We start from the raw sequence: 27,022 nt of genomic DNA on the forward strand, positions 1-27,022 counted from the left end.
AAATTTTTTAGCATGATAAAAAAATTCGGTTCGTACAAATCGAAGTACAACCAAGGGCAAAAACGAAAATTCAGGGGGTAGAAAAGAAAGGTGAGGTGTCGGGAGAGAAAACACATAACAGCACATGGCACAACAACCATTAATCGGAAACTTCCTACCTATCTTTTTTTTCTTTTTTAGTCAAATAGATTAGTGATTGAAATTTTACCCTTAATATTGGAGTGTCTGAAGTTTAAACTTTAACTTTTACGTATAAAATATAATGTCTCTACCAACTGAACTAAGGACAACTATACATTTTTTTGCAGACTAGAGTAACCAAAAGTATTATTAAGCACTCATATATCATGAAAAAAATACTCTGCTTTTTTTTTCACCAAATTCAATTGAAGGGATTCACTATGAGCAGAAATTCCACTAATCAGTAAAAGATTAATAGTTCAGTAATATATATTGTTTGTTAATTAATAATTAAGTCATCTTTAACCGAACTAAAATGTATAAAATGTTTGATGTGCAGGAAATTAATCATTTTGCAAGTTTAAAAACGTAGCAACAATTTAACTAGGAGAGCTGCCAATTTCTTCTGCAACTAGAGGCAGGCAAATACAGGTTTGGTTCCAGCTTCTGCTGCCCATGTTCCTCGTACTAGGCATCAGATGAATTCCGCCTTCAATACTGTTTTCTTTCGAGAAAAAAGACTAGACTTTAATGGAATTATGCATTCAAGACTCGAGAGTTGTCTTTCATGCACTTGGCTTCCCCCAATGCCTCCCAGTTTATATAGGAGAGGCCACTGGTTTTATTTTACACTATCCATTGGCTTTAGTCACTTGATTTGGGTATGGTAATTATAGAGATCAATTGTAACTTACAATTTGTAAGGTTATGGTTGATATCATTAAGTATTAACCATCCAAAAACTGATGGTATAGACTACGGTGCAATTGTCGAGGATATCATGATATTTTACCTATGAGGTATAAAAAGAGACAGGTGAACAAAGTTACCCACCGTTTAGTTACAGCATCCGAGTTCATGGCCAGCCCCCCACCCCCACAGTTTTCCATCGAATTCCACTTTATATGCATCATCGATTATAAATGAAATGTCACAAGTCATCAGTTCCTTAAGAAACAATACTTTTTCAATAAGATACACTTTGCATCAGAAAAAATATTATATATAAATAAAATCATTCAACATATATCTAAATATTTGATGTAGCAGTTATCCCATTATCCATATTCTGCCTCCACCATCCAAGATAGATAACTATAGTCACAGTGTTTGTGTGTATTTCGCTAATTTTGGACTAAATAAACGAATCTCTATTCATCAAGTTTTCAGGGTTGAAAAAACCCATATAAAAAATGGATAGACGTGACAGAATAAGCTCACGACTATGCAAGTAACAATAATCGTCCGGAAGAAAATAACTACTTACTTTGGATTAGTTCTCCTCTTAACTTTTTTACCTTTCTTCTTAAAGGGCACCATATTCAACAATCGCTTCAAGGGAGGAAAAAGAAGTGGAGATGTCCTACGCTTCACTCGCAATCGACCTGGATATAATGCAAATGCACACAATTATATATTTAAGTCACAAGACTTAAAATGGAAACATGCAAGTAGACGATATGCACTTGTAGGGAAATTGCAAAGTGAAGTGCAATCAACAATACAATAAATGTTATTTACTTGTGATGGAAGGGATTGAAACTATTCTAACTACATGGACTGCTGAGAGGGAAATAGAAAAAATAAACATATAGCTTTCAAAAACAAGATAAAGATATTAATCAATAGATAGCAAACCTGAGACAGACTGAGCAGAGGCTAATTGATCAGAATCAGTACTCACTTCACCAAACTTTTTATCTTCCATAATAACTTCTGGCGATGAATGTATTGCAACTGTGGAATCATCTTCCGTTTTCATTTCATCAAAAGGTGTTTGGTGTGGCATTTCATCTACTTCAACTGCATCAGTTTCCCGTTTGTTAAATTGTCCATCATCCACTGATGTTTCAGAAGTAGGTGTGTTCATATCCATAACTGTATGCTCTGCAATTTTTAAATCTTCCTTTGGCAAATTTTCATGCATAGTTGACAAATGTGCATTTAAAGTTACATCAGTGTTCTTCTCTTTGTGTTTTTCGTGTAATGGAGCTGGAAAACTTATGCCTCTGGATGGTGTAAAAATTTCTACTTTCCCATCAATGTTGTGAGGATCATCTAAAGATTTGAGCAGTTTCTCATTCCCATGTGCTTTTACAGTATCCAATATATTATTACTTGAGTTGCACAAGACTGGATGTGAATCAAGTGTTTTTGCTTCGAATGGGATGCAATCAACATCTGATTCAATAAAATTTTGAAGTCCTAACTCTGTCCCATTTGTCTGAGTGTCAATCTCCACGTTAGAATTGAAAGATTCAATAGTTCCGATATGTATATTTTCCTCAAAAACATTGTCACAGCTCACATTGTGATGTGTTGTGACAGTATCAGATAACCTTTCCTTTTGCTCAGGAGAAAGGTTGAGCTTGTCAGGATGCTCAGTTGAGTTGTTAGGTACAGGTTTTGACTGATTTACAATTTCAGCAACAGGAAGTAAATTTCCATTATTATAGCTGTCGACTGTGGCTTGAGCAATATCTGATGCTTTACAAAAGGCTGTTAATGGTTTTTCCGTATCATCCATCTGGACATCTGAGTCAATAGAATTTTCTAGTTCCAACTTTGTGTCATTTGTCTCTATCTCATTAGAATGAAAAGCTTCAGTAGTTCCACTGTTTATAACTTTCTCAAAAAAATTGTCACATCTCACAATATGAGGTTTTGTTATACCCTCCAAAGATGACCTTCCATCTTGCTCGGGACAAATATCAGGCCTATTGGGCTGCTCAGTTAAGGTGTTAGGTACAGGTGTTGACTGATTTACATTTTTGGCAACAGACACGAAGTTTACCTTATTAGTGGAGAAGATAGAGAAAGCATCATTTGCAGGTAAGAAATCCTTGAGTTGACAACCTTGAGATGGAAGGCTATCTAGTACTGAATCAAAGTCAATGGCTTTTATAGTCTTTGATGCTTTACAGGAGGTTGGACCAGAATTTTCCATGTCATCCAATAAGATATCACCTTTACCGCTAGAGATAGGGTCCCACTTTAGTAACTCCTGATGCCGGGCTTCCTTGGAATGAGATGCTACATTCAATGATAAAACTTCCACTCTTATTGCCTCGTTGTGAAATTGCTTTCTCCTTAGAGCATTGGATAAAAGAACCCTGCACACCAATCAGAATGATATTCAAGACATGTTAAACACTGGTCCAGTTGTGCCTAGAACCAAACACTAAAGGATTTTAGCAGATTATTACCTACAGTTTTTGGAAATAGCTGCTTTAGCTTCCTCTTTTGAGAGCCCGAATAATAACAGCAAATTTGAAACATCACAAGGCCCTCTAAGTTCATTCACCGAAGGAGCAGCACTTGAAAATACAATGTCTCGTCCCCGAGTCCAGTCGATCAACAGCTAATGTATAATCAGTATGCAAGTTAATAAAATGTCTTAATAAAGTAACTGTAATCACATACAAAGTTGCCAGAGTCATAGATCTTATGAGGGTCTAATGGTAGAAATGAGATCCTGCTCTAAAAGAAAACTGAAATCCAGAAACATAGTAATAGGAACGTAGACAAATAGAAAGGTAAAGTAAACAAGTGGTTAAGTCATCTAAATTCATATTTTTCGTATCATGTGAATAAACTGTCTACAGAAACCAGTTGGTTTGTTCCATACCACAAGTAATATCTTTACCCACAACGATCATGCTGCTAATAGCTATAGCCTATAACACAAGCAACAATAGATACTAAATAAACGATGACTCAATAACGCTCATACAGAATATTAATCATATTTTTCAACTATAGATACTAAATTTTTTGTGGTGAAGTTATCTAAATTCATATTTTTCATATCATGTGAATAAACTGTCTACAAAAACCAGTAGGCTCGTTCCATGCCACAAGTAATATCTTTACCCACCACGATCATGCTGCTAATAGCTATAGCCGATAACACAATCAACTATAGATACTGTTCAAAAAAAAAAACAATCAACTATAGATACTAAATAAACGATGACTCAATAACGTACATACAGAATACTAATCAGCCAATACTAATACTAATATATGCTTGATAGATCCATTCTTATGCTTAAACAAATACTAATCAGCCTATACTAACTTCCTGCTTATAAACACAGAAGGTGCATCCCGCGCACCAATAAATTCAAAACACAACCTTTCTTAGTTGTTAAACACATAGTTGAGGTATCATCACTCAAAAACTTAAAATAATCAATCGCACTTCAAGACACATAAGTTCACCTTTTTGCCCTAATAAAAATAACAAGTATCTTAATGAAAACACGTGGTATAAATGTGTACTGGAACTTGACATTTTTATTTCTCGGACTATTCTGTTATGCGAGCTTACTATATGATATACCCTATGTGCCTGTTAATGAAACTTGTCTTATTGGTACAATTAAGGGGTGAGTTGCCAATTGCCATTCAAAAAAAAGGGGGTGAGTTTACCATTTAACAAGAGACAACATATGAAACCTCTCATACATATTTTTTTTAATTTAACTAACAGCATACAATTGAGTATGAAAGCAAGTCTGCCAAATTGATACCTCAAAATTTATTAAAATCAAAAATTCATACATAACTTGGGAGTTCCCGACAAAACAGCAAAAAAGAAATGAGATTTGTAAGGTAAACAATCAAGTAATAAAAATTCTGCCATGTAAATTCATTCAATTGTGAACTTATATAGGGAAGCAGCTATCACCTTAGCATTGGAAATTAACTGTCTCCTTAATTGGACATTAGCAATAAGACCAGAGTATGAGACTTCAAAAACAACGCCACGCTGTGTATAAATGAGCCAAATGTTAATATTTAACTCCTTAAAGAAAGTTTAAAGCCAAAATTGAACTCTCTAGAGCAAACCTGAATAGCCATTTTAACCATAGCCTGCTTCAACCTAAATGGCAACTTAGCTGAAAAATCAATCGAAATTATATCTACCTGCAACAATAATAAGTAATTTTCAAAAGTTCAATGTAAACAAACTCTTGATCATGAGTAAATATCCAATCTAATGCCTAGTAAACACGAAGAACTAGTTAGGCCATATTTGGATAAATAAGTGTTTATCATATAAGTTCTTATGTATAAGTTATTTCTATAACAAAAGATAAATAAAACAAAGTAAGATTGTTTCCAAATAAGCTTTAAGTTGTTTTCATAAGCTATCCTAGAGAGCTTATGGAAATAAGCTGAAAAACAACTTATGAACATCATAAGCTATCTAAAACCAACTCAAAAGTCAAAAGTACTTATGACTCACAAAACAGTAAATAAGCTTAAACAATTCAATCCAAACAGGTTTTAAGTACCAATATACTTCTTCATAAGCTATCTAAAACCATTAAACCAACTCAAAAGTACTTATAGTTATGACTCACAAAACAGTAAATAAGCTTAAACAATTCAATCCAAACAGGTTTTAAGTAGCAAAATACTTCTCCAAAATCTAAATGTACTTCAAAATAGTCTTAACAAAGATTAAAATATTGATCAAAGCATCAAATTAGTCCCTAACTAGGACACTCTCAAATAGGTATCTGACTTTATGAATATTTCAAAAACATCAGTGACTCTGTTAAATTTGTCAAGTTGGCCTCTATATTAAACCACTTACTATCAATTAAGTCTTTATATTTTACAACTTACTATCAATTTAGTCCTAAATTTATCCACTTATTCTCAATTTAGTCATTAACATATTCTTTGAACAAGTAAAATTTAATAGAGTAAGGGATTTTTTGAAATATTCATAAAGTCAGGAACCTATTTGAGATTGTCTTATAAAGTCGGAGACTGATTTGGTGATTTACTGATTTTACTCCTAAAATATTCTTCAAATTTGACTAATTTGCCTGAAATTAGAGATTTTTGAAAACTACATTGCATGTTTTTCTCACATAGACTAAAATTCTCAGTGTTTTCAAATAAGCTCTAAGTTGTTTTCATAAGCTATCCTAGAGAGCTTATGGAAATAAGCTGAAAAATAACTTATGAACATCATAAGCTCTATCTAACAGACTCAAATCAAATGTACTTGTGTCAGTAAATCTAAATGTACTTCAAAATAGTCTCAAGACTAAAATATTCTTCAAAATTAACTAATTTTTCACACATTAGAGATTTTTGAGAACTACATTGCATCTTTTTCACTTCACATAGACCAAAATTCTCAATATATTTTGTTGAGGATAATAATGAATAAGAGATAAAATTGAACTAACCGCCATTCTCTCACAAGCAATATCAAACACAGTCTGATTCAAAGGTTTAACAGCAACCAAATCATAAGTCTTCAAAATAGGGTTTCCAGCATTAAGAGCATTAGCCTGCAAATTATTCTCAACACAAACAGTGAGACGCGTGTACTGACGAAACGGAGTTGAAGACGGAACACCGAGAAGCTCACGGTGGAGTTTCGCCGATGAAGAAAGAAACGGAACGACATTGAGGAGTGATGAGAGTGATAGAGGGGAGATTGAACAACGGTTGTTATCGGACATAACGCCTTTCATCGTGCGGTTGTAAGCGATTCCTGTGTAACCTAATTCCATTGCTTTGACGGCTAGTTTTATTCGGTTGTTTTCGATTGTTGATTTTTCGGATTTTGTGGTGGATTCTGGATAGGGTATGTTGAGGTCGAAGAAACTCATTGTTGCTGGCAATGGGATGAGTTTTGCCGCCGGGCGGTACAGCTTTGCTAAAGCCAAATTCAATGGATGAACTGTTTGGCAAAGAGAATGACTAAAACATTGATTGAGAGACGTATTTTAAAAAACAATCACTTTTTTTATAAAAATAATCACTTTTAATTATTTTGTTACAAATTTTTAAAATAATAAGAAAAACAGCTAAAAATTAGAAGTTATAGTGCTATACTAAGAGTAGTTTATAAAATAATAGATTTTATGCTTAAATATGTCATTAGTCCCTGCGCTTGTATCATATTTTGGTATTGGTCCTTACACTTTATTTTGTTTGGTTTTGATCCTTGCAGTTTAAAAAAAATTTGCTTTAGGTCCCTACCGTTAACCAACTGTTAAAAAAAAAACGTGAACAGTAACCGAGTGCCATGTGACTCAATCATTTCAAGCCATGTGGCACTGTAAAAGGATTATTTTTTATATTCAATTAAATAAAATAATTAAATTGATTATGTTTATTACATTATATCGAGAAATTACTTCATAGTATCGAAGAAGTATCAGAAATTAATATTATTATTATTATCTAATTTCTGTTACACTTCATAATATCGGAGTATCAGACGAGTATCGATATCGAGTACGTATCAGACACGATACTTCACCATTTTTAGAGTATCGGGGCTTCACAGCATAAGACATTTTTTTTGACATAAAGCATAGTCCGCTAGTTATTATAATTATTATTTGAGAAAAAAGAATATGCACTGACAGGGTAAAATATTTTTACACTGTCAACCAATACCAATCATGTTTTCCGCCACATCACCCTACTAAACCCCACTTTCTTAATATGATGTGGAAGAATGATTTATTCTTATTGGTTGTCAGTGTAAAATTAATTTACAGTGACGGTGCGTATTCTTTAAACTCTTTAAAATTAATTTTACCCTTTTTACTGTGCCATGTGGCATGAAATGATTTGGCCACATGGCAATCCGTTACTTTTCACATTTTTTTAACAGTTGCCTAACGTCAGGGACCGAAAGCAAATCTTTTTTAAAGTGTAAGGACCAAAACCAAACAAAAAAAAGTGCAGGGATCAATACCAAAATATGATACAAGTGCAGAGACTAATGACATATTTAAGCCTAGATTTTATTAGAGGAGAGATAAAAAAAAATGTTAAAAGAAAAAAGTTATTTATAATTAAAAAAATCACTTTTATCAGTTGTATCCAAACAAACTAAAGATTATTTTATTTAAAAAAAATAATTTTTATGATAATAAACAAACACAAACTAAATTCAACTTTACTAAATCTCTAAAAACTAATAAAGATAATACTACAATAGTGTAGATAAATTAAAACACTTTCAAAACACTTTCAAAACCGCTATCTATGGCGGGCAAAGTGGGATGCTCGCTTATAAAGATAATACTACAAATAGTGTAGATAAATTAAATGAATATTAAAAAAGGTAAATGCTAACGAGTGTCCGGACACTTTTTAATACCTTAAATAATGCTTTTTATGGAATATTTATGGGAATGCGAAAATTCAACACATTGAAAATTTTAGTGTTTAATTTTTTGAATAAATAATTTCTGTAAATAGAATGTTTAAAGAGTGTTTCAATTTCAAGACACTCGTTAGCAAGACCCATTAAAAAATACATAAAAAAAACTAAAAAACACATGTTAATTTTTTTTTAATTAGCGGCATCTGAGACTGAAAACAAGAAAAAAAGGAAATGAAATTTTCGCCGTAGCCGAACCCGCCAACCTCAAAATTCCTTTTCCCCCTTTCAAACATTTCACCCAAAACACTATTGGACCACTCATCCACGTCATCGATCCACGTGAAGTCTCATATCCCATCTAAGCCGTCGATAGAAACAAATCCAACGTTCAAAACACCTCCTAACCTCATCACACGGATCAACTCACCTACCCATTGTGCTTTTTCAAAAATAAAGAAAAAACACATTATTACCACCTATAAAACCCATTCACATAACCGTAACACATCACACATTTCTTCATCTCGTAGCTTAATCACAATCTTCATCTCACAGAGGTAAATCCAAATCAAATTCAATTTCTCAAATCGAATTTCATTTTCAAATTTTCAAATTCTAATTTCAATTTTTCTGAATCTGAATCTGAATCTAACTATTTCTTTCAATTTCAATTTTGCAGAGTTTTTTGTTGATTTTTTCTTTGAATCAAGATGTCTGGACGTGGAAAAGGTGGAAAAGGTTTGGGAAAGGGAGGAGCAAAACGACACCGTAAAGTGCTTCGTGATAATATTCAAGGAATTACGAAACCTGCAATTAGGCGTTTGGCTCGTAGAGGTGGAGTGAAACGTATAAGCGGTTTAATCTATGAAGAAACTCGTGGTGTTCTTAAGATCTTTTTGGAGAATGTGATTCGTGATGCTGTTACTTACACTGAGCATGCTAGGAGAAAGACTGTTACTGCTATGGATGTTGTTTATGCTTTGAAGAGACAAGGAAGGACTCTTTATGGATTTGGGGGTTAGGGTTAGGGTTTGTGATTCTGTTGTTTTTTGTTGGAATTTGTGGTGTTTTTTGGGTAGGGAAATGGAAAAGTCTTGCTGTCAAGAAAATTTGGCAAGAGTTTTAGTTTGGATTGTAGGTGGTGTTTTTAGGGTAAAGATTTAGGGGGTAATTATTTTGTGTATTTTGGTGATAGTTAGCTTATGATTTCATGGTGAAACTGTTGTGTAACTAGTTGTTGCAATGAAGTGAATTTCTGTTTCAGATCTGTTTTTTGCTCATTTTCAATTTAGTTTTCTTTTGTTAGTTATACCCTCCCTCTTTGGTTCAAATTTACACTTTAATGCATATATTTGAGATTTTATACTGATTTTAAGCATTAAGAGTTAACTAATTGATGTCTTTATGACATAATATTAGTGAAAAAGAATGGTTAACTGTTTGTGTTATTATTTATAAGCTAAATTCATTTCGTTTTCATCACAATTTGGTGCTCATACACCACCTAGGAAGGACCGACACTCCTTAGATTAGCATGTCTATGTCGTACACGTGTTGGTGTCTGACACTGATTCTAACACTTATGATTACATTAAATTATGTTATTTTTCCAAATCGGTGTCTGTGTCCGTGCTTCATAGTTCACCACACCCTATGGAACTTACCCTATTGTTAAAAGACATGGCTGACTTGTGTGTTCTCCACTGTTTGGTAAATGTTTTTCTTGCCATCGGGGAAATTTGTCTATCTATGATGAACTACCTTCTCCCACTAACCAATTGATCCTACTGAAGTAGCTGGGGTTACCCAATATTTTGTTGAATTTAGTACTGATAATGCTGGGAAACATTTCCTTAGAACAAAATGTAGCTGATCCCACTTTAGTGGAATAAGATTTTGTTTTTGATGTCGAAATCCTATGTTTGGGTTCTTGTGGATGCAGATGTTTGAGTGATGGTGTTTTTAATTTGGGGATGGTTATCAAAGATCAAGGGGGTGGTTTGGTTCCTTCAGCTCGCGAAACGGAGGAAATTTGTGTTGATGCTACTCTTTCTGAAGAGTTGGCCGCGATGATATGGTGTCTTCAAAATTACTGAGCTGAATATATTGATGATAATTGTGCATGAACCAGAACCTGTGTTTTGTGGTCGGTCATTCACCCTGTCCTTATGCACTGCAAAGACATCACGCAATAGCTGAGAGTGATTCATGAGCTGATCAATGAGGCTCGTAGTCCTTAGGAGTAGCTTAGAGTCTATGATCTTGAAAACCTGTGTTTTGCGGTCATTCACCCTGTCCTTAGGAAAGCTTAGAGTCTGGATGAGGAATGCTTTTCTGTTGTCTGCTGCTTAATCACCCTGTACTCTTTCTGGTTTGTTCTCTTCAATGAATGCGATGTTTGAAGCTCCAAAAAAGAGGAAGAGCACCATGAATGTACAAGAGTAATGCGGTCTATTGAAAGCGTCTGCGAGGTGGTGTGGAATTGAACATGGATGAGGATGAAATAGTCAGTGTCACATAAGTTATATTCCTGTTTGGTATAAACTTCAGATACAGATATAACATTCGCTGCCTAAGATGTATTTATATGTCGGGGGTATGTGCCATATAGTAGTAAAAAAGAATGATAATTATGTGTCAAATAGAAAAACTCATTTGGCTTTCTTCACAATTCAGCGCTCATGTACCACTAATCCACGGACGTGGTACATGAACACTGATCCTATTGCTAGAGACATGGCTTAGTTGTGTAGATTTCATTGTTTCTCAGATGTGATGGAAATCTAGGAAATTTGGCAATCTTGGATAAGTTTTCCTATATAGTTACTCAAACTGAACAAGAATATTATTTTTTGATACACAAAGGAGTATGTGGCATATAGTACAGAAAAAGAATGAATTCTGCAATCTAGGATAAGCTGTCTTCTAATCTAGCGTATAGTTCTGGTTCATACATACTAATTAAGTTTTGCGTGAGATAAATTACTTTATTTCCTTAAACTAACATTATCTTTATAATACGTTAGTACATAAGCTGGAAGATAGATAGGACTCTCCTCAATGTCAATAATTCATTTCAAAGGACACCTTAGCATTGAATATCCATAATTAATTTTAAATGTCATTAGATTTATTTAAATAGTTGATTATGTCACATCCCCTAATACTTGTTTAATACACACAATTAGACTATATTATTTCTCTCATGACTAAGATTTGAACTATATAAAAGCCTCACATTTTTCTCATATTCTCTGTGCCTCTCTTACACAGTAAAACAGTGCAACCATTTAGTGTATTATGCTCTTCAATGGCTTCTGTTACCATATACAACTGTGCCAATAACAAAAGTATTCCTGTTCGGCCAACCTTCGCGAACCTCTACAAATGGCCAGAATCAGAAGTAGAATTTGTGAAGATTATGAACTCTAACAATTATCGCGACGGAGTTGAAGTTGATCATAGCCTTTCCTGCAGGCAAATATACTTGAGGAGCTACAAATTCTCAAGGAAGAAATTGAGTGGTACTGAGAAGACTATAAAATATTTCAACAGTGTCAAGAAGAGTGTGGTTTGTGCTAGCAATAGATTAAATTATAATATCAAGGAGGGTAATTGTATGCTTCTAGGGAGGGCTAAGTATGTAACTCATGCTGCTGTGTCAATCTTTCATAAGTTGATTTCTCGAACTCATAAGGGATATGTCGCTCGTCATGATTTCTAATGTTGCGTGGTTGTTTGTTTTTGCGGTGGATCAGTGTCCAACATCTCTCAGGGATCAAAGTTGCAATCTGTAGCTTCTGTTAAATCACTGTCGAAACATACGTGCAAGTTATATTTACACTTATAGTATCTTCTTTGTTGTAACCTCTTTTTTTCAAGTCAAATAAATGTATTACTAAAATTTGGGAGCATATATATATAGAGCTATATTTTGTCACCTGCTATTAGAGAAGCATGTTAATATTAATCTTACAGCTGTTATCTCCTTTATCTTGAATAAAAATTAGCTTAAACACTTTGGTATAAGATGAAGAAAAAAAATAGTTATGTGGCTTATAATTTTGAGAAGCGACCAAGTATAACGATATGTTTGGATATATGACAAACTTATGATTCTCGCGTTTCAAGACTAACTTCACCGTGGTTCCTAAAAGCTACAAAAGGTAGCTTCCAACAGGACACACGTTTGGAACACTTTCATCGCGGAAACAAACAGGCAATAAGAGTGGCAGAGATGATTTTATAACGTTTGTATATATGTGTCATGAACGATTCTATATACGTGTATTAGTTTGCGTATAATTGGATTCAAACATAGAATAAGACGTCGAATGCGCTAATAAACATGTCATATGTGGATATATTATTACATTGACATTAATCTAGTAAAACTATACTAGTAGGCTTTGGAATTGCCGTTGTACAAGCCGGCTGAAAATGGTGTATTTTTATGGATCTTATCTTTTTCCTTATATTTTTTGGTATTATAGCAACTTAGCATGTACATTCCCTTAGTAGGTGAAAAGGGAACGTAGAAGATAGTGGAAGTGGTGATGGTGTTTTCCATGACCTCAAAAAATTAATAGGCCAGTAGTATTTTCCATGATAGAGATGGGGCACCATATCTAGAGCATTATGCAGCAAAATAGTCCAAAAGACACCATGTCAAAAGTGCAAGGCCAAGGAAGAATCAAAAAGTAAGAAAGCTATTTTTTTATTTATTTACAATAGCTGCTCGTTCGTTCATAAATCACTCAACGCGACACTAGTCTAGGGTGAAGTTATAGCAGTAAAGTAAAGTCGACTTCACAAGTGACTCAACATACCATATATATAGATGGATCTCGCAAGTAATCAATAGTTCTATGGTGGAACATTTGTAGAAATAGATAGATCTAGAGAAATTTTTTGTGTTTGCACTTATGAACAGGCTACACCGCCGAGAGCATGAGAGTTTTTGCGTCTATTCACGTGAGGCCAACCGCAATCACAATCATGCTTTTTGTTTGGCAAATTATCGAAGGAGAATATAGTGACCGTAACAGTGAGGTTGCATTTTAAATGGGTAGAAAAAATTGGGGTATATGCAGTATACAATTAAATTCAAGAAATTTTCTTAATCTAATGATGCTTGAAACCTGCTAGAACTTGCCATGATTCATCATATGTTCAAGTTCCATGGCAAGTTTGACATTGAGCATATCTTCACTACCATAAGGGAAAACAGTTAAAGTAGTTTAATCTTTTTTTTTTTTTTGACAGCAAAGTAGTTTAATCTGTTGTTGGTTACAGATTTTGTTACTTTCTGTTACTCTTGCAGCAGCTGATATAGCCAGTAGTTTTTCATATATAAGCATGTTATCGTGTTTGTTTGATTAACTTGAAATATTATTCAAAAACTTTAGCTTGTAACACACACTAACAAGCATGTTATCATGCCTATTTGATTAACATGAAAAAAGTTATTCAGAAACTTACATTCTTTGAAAATTTGAACAAGTACACAGACCAATTCATAATAGATGAAAATGAGGTTAAGATTATCAATGCTGCATGAGTTGTATGTATCTGTGAAATACAAATTAAAAAATAAGAGAACTTTTTTCAATTCAATAAAATTACATACATGGATAAACCATGCAACTTGTATTAACTGCAAATATATAAAAAATAAATAAACCATGATTCAAATTGTATTAACAGCAATACATATAACAAATTTAAAGTACAACAGGCCTTAATCTTTCATGTGAAAGAAAAGAACAAAAACATGTGACTGAATCCTCTTATAGGCAGTATGAGAACTTTGCCAATTTTTAGATTCAGACATTTCTCTGAACTTGCACTTAGTTTTTAAGATAAACCGGTGCAAACCTCTGATTACCAATTAAGCAAGCATGTTTCAACAACTTCATCTTTCTTTACAACTCTATGAAGTGCATCAATCTTCTATGTTGTGACAGACTATGAAGCACTAACACAGACACAAACACTGACACGTCGACACCGGTAATAGTTTGAAAAAGTGGAAAAATTGATCGTAACCACGTGTCAGTGTTGTGTCAATGTTGGATACCGAGTATTGGACACCAGACACGCCTTCAATGTGAAGTGTCGGTGCTACATAGGTAGCAGATAGCTACTGAATTGAAGACAAACAACAAAAACGATAAAAGAATACTTAAAAATACATGATTTAGAAAAGGAGACCTCATCTACCCTCAGACTTCACCAACTGTGAGAATACCCTACTCATAGAAACACCAGAAAGATCATCGACAGTAGAAGATTCGAACTGTACAGCAGAAGCAGACGAAACATTCGCATCCTGGTTGAAATTGTTGACCTGTGGGGATAGTTCGCCGATCATGTTTGTACTGTTTTCTTCAGGATCGCCTTGAACCACAGCCTCTTGAAGTTGAAGAGCATACTCCAAATTCCACAAGACATCTCCCATTGAAGGCCTGTCAACACCATAGTCAGCCAAACATTTTTCAGCGGTTTCTCCAAACTTCCTAAGAGAATCTGGTTTGACTTTCCCTGCAAGCGTTCTATCGATGATTTGTTCCAACTGTCCTTTTTTCTGAAATTTCATCGCCCATTCTGCCAAGTTTACCATTTCCCTAGGAAGAGATGGATCTATAACAGGCCTTGCACAAAGAACTTCAAACAGAACTACGCCAAAGGAATATACGTCTGACTTTTCCGTCAGTTGTTGCCTCCTGAAATACTCTGGATCGAGGTACCCGAAACTCCCCTTGACAGCAGTGCTCACGTGTGTTTGATCGATCTCAGGACCAGTTTTTGACAATCCAAAATCAGCAACTTTAGCCATTAGGTTCTCATCGAGTAGGATATTTGCAGACTTCACATCACGATGAATAACTGCTTTAGAATAGCCGGTGTGAAGGTAATGAAGTCCTCTAGCAGATCCAATGCATATCTCAAGTCTCTCCTTCCAACTTAAGCTCGGGAATCCTGAACCATATAGATGACTCTTGAGAGTTCCCTGCTCCATGTATTCATATATAAGGATCATTTCATTATTTTCATCACAATAACCAATCAAAGACACCAGATGACGATGACGAAACTGAGATAACATTTCAATTTCAGTTCTAAATTCAGCAATCCCCTGCTGCGACCGTGGATTCCCTCTCTTCACCGCCACTTTTCTGCCATCTCTTAATTCTCCCTTGTAGACTTTCCCGAAACCGCCTACCCCAATAACCCAACTCTCATCAAAATTGTTTGTACCCTCCTGAACTTCAGCAAAAGGGACACGATACTCAAAGTTTGAAGCAGCACTTATTGTAGTGCCATTGGAATACTTGCTTCCCATTGTATGCGATGTTGCATCGTTGACAGATAAAGGAATCCATGTCTTTGACTGCCTTTGTCTTGCCAACCTCTTCTTTTTCCTGCACAGTACACAACAAACTCCAGCCAGGACCAATACACTCACGACCCCAACACTCACACCAGCAATCACGCCAACCTTACTAGAACTCGAACCAGAACTAATACCCCCAGCACCAGACGCCGCATCTGCACTTAGACTGCCTATAGAATTGTTCATTTTCATTATCTCCAGTCCATTCAAAATAGCATTAGGGTTGTCCTTATTCAAAGTGGAAGGGCCAATACTAACACGAAGTTTATTGCTGTCAGCTAAAGGTGTAACCAAATCCTTATAATATGGAACAGCCAAAACATTATTACTTTGAGAACTAAGATCAAGGTCCTTAGCAGCCGCCAACGAGTCAATATAAACATTGAAGTAAAGGTCATTGAGAACTTTACTCACTATATCACAAAAATGAGCTCGCACAAGGTACTGAAATCCAGCCTCCATATCAAACGTCCATGTCACGTTGAAATTAACATTAGCATCACCACTAGTGTTCATCTCTGCAGCAGTACCATAAACACTAGACGGAGCAGTGTTTTGTGTTGCCCCTCCAGGAACATACTCAACAGCAGGAATATTTGAAACATCATTGGTCAGACTCGATTGTAGAAGAAACTTTTGATCCGAAATCCAAGTTCTATGAAGAGGGTCTTGTCCGGAGTTAACAACCGGACCACCCATGTTAACCCTCCAAACAGTCTCCAAAGCCTGATACCCTAATCCAGAATAAGTCGACGCCGGATTTAAGGAACTAGCATCATCAACAATAAGATCATCCGGCATAGAAACAACTTCAATAGCATTCACAAATGCAACTGAATTATCAAAAGGGTTAAAAGTAATCACAAGGGTATCTGTTGTAACATTGATAGAGTATTCCTTCATAACAGGATTCTTCTGAGCAGTGAAACCACTAAGAAGAACAAAAGTTTGTGTTGCAACAGAAAATTTTGCAGCATTTAAATTGTATCTATCATAAATAAATGGAAAGAAATAAAACCGGATCCAGTGTCTCCCTTTTTGATTAATAGGAAAAGTATACTTAGAAGATCCAGTGAAAATTCTTGCAGTTTGATAAAGAGGTGATTCATCAGCATCAGAAGAAACTGATTTTGAAGAAGTACTAGCAAGAATTTCTTGCTGAGTTGAAAGTAACTTCTTATTAGAATTATCTGATGTGAAATTTCTATTACCAACTGAAGTAGTTGAAGTTGAACCACAATCTATAAGGTAATTATCAGATGGAACAAAAGTGGCACAAAAGCATAACAAGGGTAACAACATATACAAAACACAGATAAACAAACCATGTTTTCTCAAATCCAACATCATGGGTTTTTTGTTTTGCTTCTAAAAATCTTGTCTTTTTGAAGTAAACTGAATCCTAGGAAGATCTGTGGTACAAACAAAAAAGAAAAAATGAGTCTTTTTTTCTACTTATTAAAGCAAAAAAGCAAATAAAGTCAAAGGAAGAGTGAAAATGGAACCTTTTAAACAGTGTTGTAGCTCCTGAAGAAAAAACCTGAAGGATCTGTGTTTTGTTATTTTGGGAGAGAGATGATGGAACAGAAATAGTTGCAGGAGAAGAACAAAGACATGTTAAGGAAGAATCTAGCTAAGCATAAGCTGGAATAATGATGTTTTTTGACAACCTAAACTCTTGACATATTCATTGATTTTATATTTATTATTAATTAATTTTTTTTATTTTTTAAAAATGAATGGGAAAGATAGAGAAAGAGTAGAAACGGTGGGATTGGTGGAAGGTGGAAGCAGAGTCAAATCTCAGAAAGGTTGGTGCAGGAATTTTGTTTTTGGTAAAACTTGAAAACGTGTGCGGTGTAAATAGAGATTATAAAATTTGATATAGGTATTTAATTTATACATTGTTTTAGAATGAATACATTTTTATTTTTTGACATTTTTTTTTCAATTGTGTCATCTAATTATTACTATTATATAAGCCGTTCATGAGAAAATAAAACAATAGTAGGTATTTAATTTAGTAAATGTATAAATTTTTGACAATATTATTGCATTTTTTAATAAGTATGCAAAAATCTTAAACACACTCATTTTGAAGAGTAATTGAGAACAATAAAAAATGGATAATTTTTTCACAAAATAAATTAGACTGTGAGTTTTTAGGTACTTTAAAATTTAGTTAGCTAGTGAGTATCTAAGTTATATTGCGAAGTATCAGTACCCTTTTATTATGGCGAGAGGTTTATTTCGTATCAAGAATGTGTTGTGGAGGCGGGAAAGACGGATTGGATCGAGAGACAATGTCTACTCTACTCGTTACCACTAAATGACGAAGCCAAAAGCGGAAGGAGGGACTTGAACCCTCAACCTCAGCCTTGGCAAGGCTATGCTCTGCCATTAAGCTATTTTCGCCATCTACGATAGTGGCAAGACACTTCTAAGCAAATTAACTTTTCACTTGATACAGACGACTTTTTTTTTCTTCTGCCGGACCACGCTCTTAACCTTCGATCGAGATACGAGCACGAGTAAGTGGGCGGCTAGGGGGACGGGCGGCTGCCGTTTCAAAATTTAATATCATGATAAATTATAGTTTACGCAAATAAATATGATTTTATGTTACTTTATAAGTTTTTACTAACGAAAATTATATTAACATAATATTATTTTTCATAACCTACATTAACAATCTTATAATAATACATAAAAATGCATAAACAGATTCGTATAAGCTTAAAAACAAACTAATTCAAACTTCCTTTAAATTGAGTCTTATAAATTTTATGATAGATTAAAGCTCTAAAAAGTTACATTTGAACATGGATTTGGATTCTGTAAGTTGACTGCAGTGCAGTCACTAAATCTGGACCTTCCGATCAAGATCAGACGGCTCAGATTTTAAGATCAGATTTTAATTATAAAATCCAATCTTAAACTTTGGACTGTCTGATCTTAATCAGACGGACTGGACATGGCCGACTGCACTGCAGTCACTAAATTGCTGACTGCACTAACCCAAATCCTTTGAACATGGTTGTTTGATTTGGTAGGCTCATATATTCCTGTCCAAATCATAAGAATGAGCCAAAATATATGGTCGAGGCCTTAAATTGTTCCAGGTGGTGTGAAAGTATAAATAGTCAGCTGTCTTATATTCCCTACCAAATTGCATGAAATTGACTTTGCATAATCAAACACCGTATCAACTGCTGTCTTCTAATCACGTTAAAATGAAGTTTCTCAAACTTTACCTAAAGTACACCACAATTTTATTTTATTTCTTATTTTAATTTAATTAACAATAATTCCTTAAAGAGATATGTTCTTTTTGCACAAAATTTGACATGACATGACACTATTTTCCCAATTTTAATTTAATATTTTTTTCTTAATCTGTGTTGGGGCACCGATTAACATGACATTTTTTATATTACTTTTTCTTTCAAGTGAGATTTATGAATGAAGACCATATTTAATTTCTAAATTAAAAAAAGTTAATTGTTGTTTATATAAGAAACTCAAATAATTATTTTATTGTGTAAGAATAAGTATGAATTTTCTCATTTTATAATACAAACAAACTGTTACCAAAAAAAAAAAATACAAGCAAACTCTAGTGTGGGAGATGGTGAATAACGCGTAGGATGATGTTCTATGTTTCTTTGGCTGCCAATTGGCAAAGCGTACACTAGCCAACAACTATCATGTCCCATTTCATTTTTTAAAAATATGGAAACATGTATAACAATTAAAATTTTAAAATATTAATCTAAAATTATTTAAGACAATTTTGACTATAGCCGTAAAAAGGGCCTTAAGGGGTCGGCCCTTTAAGGGGCGGACCCACTTATTCCTGATTATTAATTTTATTTAAATTTTAAACAATTTTTCTAGTGTCGTGAACTTATTCTCTTTTTCTTCAATCAGCACTGTCCACGATCGGCACCCTAAAAAAATTGTGTTTAAAATTTAAATAAAATTAATAATCAGGAATAAGTGGGTCCGCCTCTTAAAGGGCCGACCCCTTAAGGCCCTTTTTACAGCTCTAATTTTGACTACTTTAAATTTTTAATTGCTCGATAAATAAGTATAAAATAATTTTACTTTTTTTCATTTCTTTTTGTAACAAATGATTTTTAGATTTTATAGATGATAAACTTTTTACCATCTAATAGACAGTAGTATGTTAGATGAAGAGAGGTGATTTAAATTTTTGGTAACACAAATAAGTTAACTTATAGCTTATTATATGAGTTTATAAGCTTGTTTCAAAAGATTAGAGGTGTTTGGTAACAAACTTTTTTTACTAGCTTATAGTTTTTTTTCAGATGCTATTTCAAGTAGTGTTTGAACTTATAGCTTATAGCTTTTTACACTCTATTCCATTTTTACCCTTTAATTTAATAACTACTCACTCTAAAAAAGAAACTACCCACTATCAATTATGTCATTTTATATTTATTAACCACTTTAAAAGCTAATTTTACCAAACATTTTAATTTCAATTAGCTAATTTTTCAGCTATCAACTATAAGTTAGCTTTTCAGTTATAAGCTAACTTATCAACCATCATGTGGCTTATAACTTATTTTTAGCAAGTATTGTTTGATTGATGCTATATTGGACAAAATTGAACATCGCAAATATACAATACTAGTTATTTTGATTTCCTCCCACTAGTTTTATACAATAACTTTTGGGTGAAAGAGGAAGTGTTCACTTTTAATAGAGATTATTTAGATTAATAATAATAAACTTCATATAAAGGACAATGTATTTAAAGGTGTAACATTGAATTTTAATTCGTTGGTGACTTGGTGTGACTTGGAGGTTAGTCTTCTCAACGTTTTTTTTTATTGCTTAATTTTTGAAAGTGCATTTTTAGCCATGATCGAGCGTTTTGTGGTATTTGCTTGAGTAATAAATAAGGTGATGTGTTTGCATCGTAGTAATATATTTTCAATCAAAAGGAAAACAATTTTAGTTATATTACAAATAATGTAAAAATTCAATTTTTGGTGTTATTTTAGAGTGAAGATTATAATATTTGATTTTGAATTGAATCAATGGTGGATAAGTTCTATAAACTGCTTTGGTTTTATTGATTGTTTTGTTTCTTGGAGGAGGCTGCGTGACTAGGGGTGGACAACGGGCTGGGTAGGGTCGGTTCGGGCCTAAAACCCCCATCCGGCCCAAATCATGGTTGCTATTTCTAGGCCCATTTCGACCCTTTTTTTACTTCGGTTTTACGGGTCTCGGGTTTGTCGGATATCGGTTTCGTCCAGTTGGATTCATGCGGGTAAGAACTCAAACAAAAAAAAAATCCAGAACCAAGATAAATGGAGAAAATAGAAGAAATGTACAGATCTATATCACTAAACATCCAAATGAAAAAAAAAACACAGTATCAAAAGTCTCTGATCTATGTCAAAAAGACATAAAAATAAAAACTTGTAAACAGAATTGTAACAAAAACATGAAATTACTACAATTTGAGAAGAAGAACAAGAAGATGGTGTTGATGATGAGATCTTAATGAATTAGAGATAGTGTTGTTGGCTTCAAAGATAAAGAATAGATCTTGATGAATGCAAACAATGAAGGAGAGGTATTGTTGTGTCAAAAGAAAAGGAGGAGAGATAGTGTTACTAGTTACTTACCGCTAGCTGGAAAGTAAAAATAAGTGTCAGATAATTGTACACGTTTCAAGTTTTAGAAAGTAATACAGCCTTTATTTAACCTATAGCCAAAAATAAGTGCAATTTATTATTCCATGGAAATGACAATAGTGGTAGACAGTAGTATTAAATATTAATAATGCTATTATGTATGGATTTCGCACGGGTACGGGTACCCATGAGTTTGTAATTTAAATCCGAAACCGACCGATTAAAACTGTGCAAAACCGACTTTGACTAAATTCAGACCCGTTGACCGAACCGACCCATCCGTTTGCACTTGGTTTTTAACGGTTTGTTCGGTTTTCGGGCGGGTCGCGGGTCCTGTCCACCCCTATGCGTGACTTTGACTTTGATTATGGTGGTTTTGGTTTTTATTATTAGTTTTTTTAGATGGTTTTGGCTTGTACTTGTGTTGATTTTTTTGAATACTTTGATTTCTTTTTTTTTTTTGCTTGTAGTTGTATAAAATTATATTTGTTTACTTGCGTTGATTTCTTATTTTTTTTTATTCTCGGCACGTCTTTTGTTTTGAGGTAGGGGTGGATAAAAACCCGCAAATCGACATAAACTGGACAATCCGAATTGAAAAAAATAGTCAAGCGGGCGGATTACTGTGGATCGTCGGGTCATCGGTCAAACATTTTCAGCTTTAGACGGGTTGAAATGGGCTGGTTCAATTTTTTAAAATCAAAGTTTGTTTGGTTCAAAACTGAATTAACCGATTCATCAAACAGTCAATCCACACAAACCGAATCCGTAAAAATGGAACCTTAAAAAAGAGTGGAATTGGACCTCATTATTACAACTGCGGTTGGGTTGGGTAGTACCTTTCAGACCTGAACCTGCCCCACCCGCCGTTGTCCACCCCTAGAGGTAGTTGCATAAAAATATATACAGTTGTTTGTTCAGCTTATTCAAAACACACAAAATCTAAAATTAAGAATATCATTTGTGTAAACAACACTACTTTTGAAATGATTATATGATATGAGTTAACGTTTAAATAAAAAGAAGTATAAAAGTTAGGGGGCTGCTAATTTAGACCCAGTTGGGTCTAAATTAGCAAGGTGCACCTTTTGAGTTGGACAAAAATATCCATTTTTTTAATTTTTGAAACAATAAAGCAAAAGGGGCACTTCTGTAATTTTCCTCTATTTCACACGCACCCCCATTTCTTTTCCCACCCCCAGGACACGTGGCAAGCTGTAAGCCACAAAAAACAGGCGCGTGCAACACACGCGCGGGGGGAGTGAGAAATTTTTTTGCATTGCATGGGACACGTGTCACTTCCTGGTGGCTCGCCTATTTTTTTCCATTTTATACTTTAAACTCGATTATTTCGTCGTAAATTAATTTTTTATTTTTTAATTTTTATACCAAAATTCATAATTTTTTTTTCTCTACAAATAGAGACTTGGTTTGTTTGATTTGGACACCGAAAAAAAAACGCAATTTTTCACTACTTTAAACTCGATTATTTCGTCGTAAATTAATTTTTTATTTTTTATTTTTTATACCAAAATTCATAATTTTTTTTTCTCTACAAATAGAGACTTGGTTCGTTTGATTTGGACACAGAAAAAAAAAACCCAATTTTTCACTACCTTAATCTCATCAAATAACTAATAATCAACTTACTGAAACCATTTTACCAGCAAAATGGTTTCAGTTTACAACTCTCTGAAACCATTCTACCAGATAAATGGTTTCAGAAGCAAACACAATTAATAAATTACTCACTGAAACCATTCTACCAGTAAAATGGTTTCAGAATACAACTATGTGCAATCATTCTACAAGCTAAATGGTTTCAGAAGCAAATAACTAATAATCAACTTACTGAAACCATTTTACCAGGAAAATGGTTTCAGATTACAACTCTCTGAAACCATTCTACCAGATAAATGGTTTCAGAAGCAAACACAATTAATAAATTACTCACTGAAACCATTCTACCAGTAAAATGGTTTCAGAATACAACTATGTGCAACCATTCTACAAGCTAAATGGTTTCAGAAGCAAATAACTAATAATCAACTTACTGAAACCATTCTACCAGCAAAATGGTTTCAGATTACAACTCTCTGAAACCATTCTACCAGATAAATGGTTTCAGAAGCAAACACAATTAATAAATTACTCACTGAAACCATTCTACCAGTAAAATGGTTTCAGAATACAACTATGTGCAACCATTCTACAAGCTAAATGGTTTCAGAAGCAAATAACTAGTAATCAACTTACTGAAACCATTCTACCAGCAAAATGGTTTCAGATTACAACTCTCTGAAACCATTCTACCATATAAATGGTTTCAGAAGGATTTCGGTGTCCAAATCAAACGAACCAAGTCTCTATTTGTAGGAAAAAAAAAATTATGAATTTTGGTATAAAAAATAAAAAATAAAAAATTAATTTACGACGAAATAATCGAGTTTAAAGTAGTGAAAAATTGCGTTTTTTTTTCGGTGTCCAAATCAAACGAACCAAGTCTCTATTTGTAGAGAAAAAAAAATTATGAATTTTGGTATAAAAAATAAAAAATAAAAAATTAATTTACGACGAAATAATCGAGTTTAAAGTAGTGAAAAATTGCGTTTTTTTTTCGGTGTCCAAATCAAACGAACCAAGTCTCTATTTGTAGAGAAAAAAAAATTATGAATTTTGGTATAAAAAATAAAAAATAAAAAATTAATTTACGACGAAATAATCGAGTTTAAAGTATAAAATGAAAAAAATCACGCAGACCCATTCATATGCTGACACGTGGCTGCCTTTTTCAAAAGCAAAATTTTCTCTCTCCAGCATATAATCTAGTGTGGCGCAGACAAGATGATCTGATAGATCAGGATGATCTGGGCTGTCTGATTGATCAGACAGTCTTAATGAGATCACATCTTGGCTGTCTGATAGAAATCAACGGTCTGTAACCATGGTCCTTCCGTACGCGCGCGACACTGGATCCACGTCTATTAATTGTTTAAGAAGGTGGGGCGCGTGGTGTTATTTTTTTTTTTATGTAAAATTACAGAAATGCCCCTGTTGCTCTATTCTTTCAAAAATTAAAAGAATGGGTATTTTGGTCCAACTCAAAAGGTGCACCTTGCTAACTTAGACCTAACTAGGGTCTAAGTTAGAAAACCCCTAAAAGTTATATGCTGTAAAAAATATTCTCCCATCCTTTTAAATTGTAGATTCACTCTCTCCCAATATTATTAATAATCATATAGAAAAAGATGCAAATACCTCTTTAGTCTTCATATATGAAGATTCAAGACCAAAATAGAGTATATTATCATTTTAAAACAAAAAATTAAATGAATGGAAAAAAAAAGAACAAGATATTAACCAATAAAATAACACAAGAAAAATAGATGTTGAAACTTGATAAAAATTTAGCAAGTGTACTAAATAGTCGTCAAGTAATAAAATTTATAAAGTTCGTATCCGCAGGGATTGTTTCAATCTCGACAAAACAATTAAATTAATTTAGGATTAATAATTAAAATGCAAAGGGGGGAGTTTAACTTGGTTTGAATTTTTATCATAAACTTAGAAATAACTTGGGATTCAAATTGAATGAAAGAAAAGCGATTGATCCCTTTGGTTCATCTAATTACTACTTCTCTTGGTAATTTCATGTATGATTACAAATTTACTCAATTTAGTTTCACGATTAGATTAAATCAAAAATGATTATGCCCAATGTCTTGGTAACATAATCCTCTCCCTTGATCATCGATTCCTAATGTCTTAGGTAATCTATGATCAATTGAGGATTACAAACTTTAATCTATAAAATCTCATTTAACAATCCGAAATGTCTTAAGTGAAAGTTAATCGATCAATTATTCCTAGATCGATGATTCATTCCTATCGTCATAGTAAAATAAATCATTGAATTCATCATATAAGTAGCTAATTTATATAAAGCATTAAGCATAAGGAATAATCAAAGAAACTAACTTCGTAATTCATATATCAATTCAAATGAGAATCACATGGTTCAAGAGAAATAATAATCAAAATCCCCTAAGGACCAATCATGAGAATTAGTTACACATAGTAAAATAAAGAAACAAAGGGAAGAAGAAAATTGAACCAAAGAACTAAAATGAGTCACAAGCCTGCAGCCATATTTCAATTCCTCGTGATGCTATTTTCATTCTCCATCTTGTGCACTGTTCCTCCGTTTTCTCTTTCGTTCGTGATGCGTGCCTCTTGATCCCCTCTTTTCCTTTTGTTCCAGCCTTGTTGCATGTTCCTCCTTAAGTGATGTGTTTGAATCCCCTTTTCAAGTGCCAACCTAATTCCCTTTCTTCTTGGTTTTGGGTCAAGGCAAATGGCCCATGTTTTCTTCTTGTAATTGGCCTAGCTTTATCAAGGTCTTTCTCTTTTTTTACTATTTGTACCACACTTAACCATAAACCTATTAAATTGAATCAAGAAAATAGAAACTACACCAAATATTATTTTAATAGAGAAAAATACTTAATTGACTCAATAAACCAAAAATTGTAATTTATTTAAAATGATTCTAAATTAAACACTAAGCTAATAAAATTATATTAAAAACTTAATTAAAAAGACTCTAAAAATAACGACTGATGAGAATTCATCAAAACTCTCTCAATTCTAACCAAACCCTAACTTGTATCAATTTTTTTTCTTCCAACAATTACATGAGATGAGATAGATAATACCACACTAATGTGTGCCATAACATGTTTAAATAGCGAGACACTTTACCTAAACTCAATTAACTTTTAAAACCAACATACGGACAATTGAAAAGTAAAATACTACTATTTTAAGATATATTGATGTAATTTTCGTAATAAAAAATATATATGGATGTAACTGAAAATTAAATTGATAAAAGTGCTTGGACAAAATTAATTAAGCATAATAGGCCGGTGCGACCTACATGGCCTTAAGGCCTAGTATACATAAGCTCAGGCTAGACTAGCTTATTTCTTTAAGTAGAGCATACCAAAGTTTTCTTACAAGCCTATTTAGTTAAATAGGTAAGACTGCAGACCATTAAAAAAACCTTTTAACCTACTAAGCCAGTCTATTTAAGTTAATATGATAATGTTTTTATTACTATTATTGTTTATATGTTAAAATTTATATTTTGATTAAATTATAAATTTATTAACTTTTTTCGGTAGTTTAAGTTTATTAATCTACATTAATTTTTTACATATATAAATGTATTATCATAAACTAAAATTGAAATATGATGACATATATAGTCAAAGTCTTTAAAATATCACGTTAAATATCAAAAGGAAATTGATTTATTAGTTTAAAAATAAATATAATTATTTATTTAAATATATTCATGTGAAATAGACCTTTAAACAGACTAACATGCACATATTAGGCTTTGAAAAGGTAGACTCAAGCCTAAAAGATAAGCCTATGATAAGCCACATGCCTTCAATTTTTTAACAGGCCAGACTCAAATTTGACAAAGCCTAACTCGACCTAGCCTATTCTCACCTTTACATATCAACCACATCAAATGATGTGTTCATATATCATCGGTGAATATTAACATCATTCATTCATTAATGTGTTAGATAAGAGTACTAAATA

General features: G+C 33.4%; 3 protein-coding genes across 3 annotated transcripts; 1 reads left to right on the plus strand and 2 right to left on the minus strand.

Annotated features, from left to right (window-relative positions):
* Positions 1-398: 398 nt before the first annotated feature.
* LOC123899670 (protein GAMETOPHYTE DEFECTIVE 1-like) lies at positions 399-6,895 on the minus strand. Its single transcript, XM_045950878.1, has 6 exons — positions 6,396-6,895; positions 5,035-5,112; positions 4,874-4,954; positions 3,387-3,541; positions 1,819-3,293; positions 399-1,565 (listed from the first exon to the last, which is right to left on the minus strand). Exons 1-6 carry the CDS (start codon positions 6,822-6,824, stop codon positions 1,444-1,446), a joined length of 2,340 nt encoding a protein of 779 aa, XP_045806834.1. The 5' UTR covers positions 6,825-6,895; the 3' UTR covers positions 399-1,443.
* A 1,905-nt stretch (positions 6,896-8,800) lies between these two features.
* Positions 8,801-9,601, plus strand: LOC123898776 (histone H4). Its single transcript, XM_045949789.1, has 2 exons — positions 8,801-8,895; positions 9,018-9,601. The coding sequence occupies exon 2, from the start codon at positions 9,049-9,051 to the stop codon at positions 9,358-9,360; it is 312 nt and encodes a 103-aa protein (XP_045805745.1). The 5' UTR covers positions 8,801-8,895; positions 9,018-9,048; the 3' UTR covers positions 9,361-9,601.
* A 4,404-nt stretch (positions 9,602-14,005) lies between these two features.
* LOC123895397 (receptor-like protein kinase HERK 1) lies at positions 14,006-17,527 on the minus strand. Its single transcript, XM_045945678.1, has 2 exons — positions 17,240-17,527; positions 14,006-17,146 (listed from the first exon to the last, which is right to left on the minus strand). Exon 2 carries the CDS (start codon positions 17,082-17,084, stop codon positions 14,553-14,555), a length of 2,532 nt encoding a protein of 843 aa, XP_045801634.1. The 5' UTR covers positions 17,085-17,146; positions 17,240-17,527; the 3' UTR covers positions 14,006-14,552.
* Between the last annotated feature and the right edge of the window lie 9,495 nt (positions 17,528-27,022).

The sequence above is a fragment of the Trifolium pratense genome, linkage group LG7, assembly GCF_020283565.1.
Source record: "Trifolium pratense cultivar HEN17-A07 linkage group LG7, ARS_RC_1.1, whole genome shotgun sequence".
NCBI classification, from domain to species: domain Eukaryota; kingdom Viridiplantae; phylum Streptophyta; class Magnoliopsida; order Fabales; family Fabaceae; genus Trifolium; species Trifolium pratense.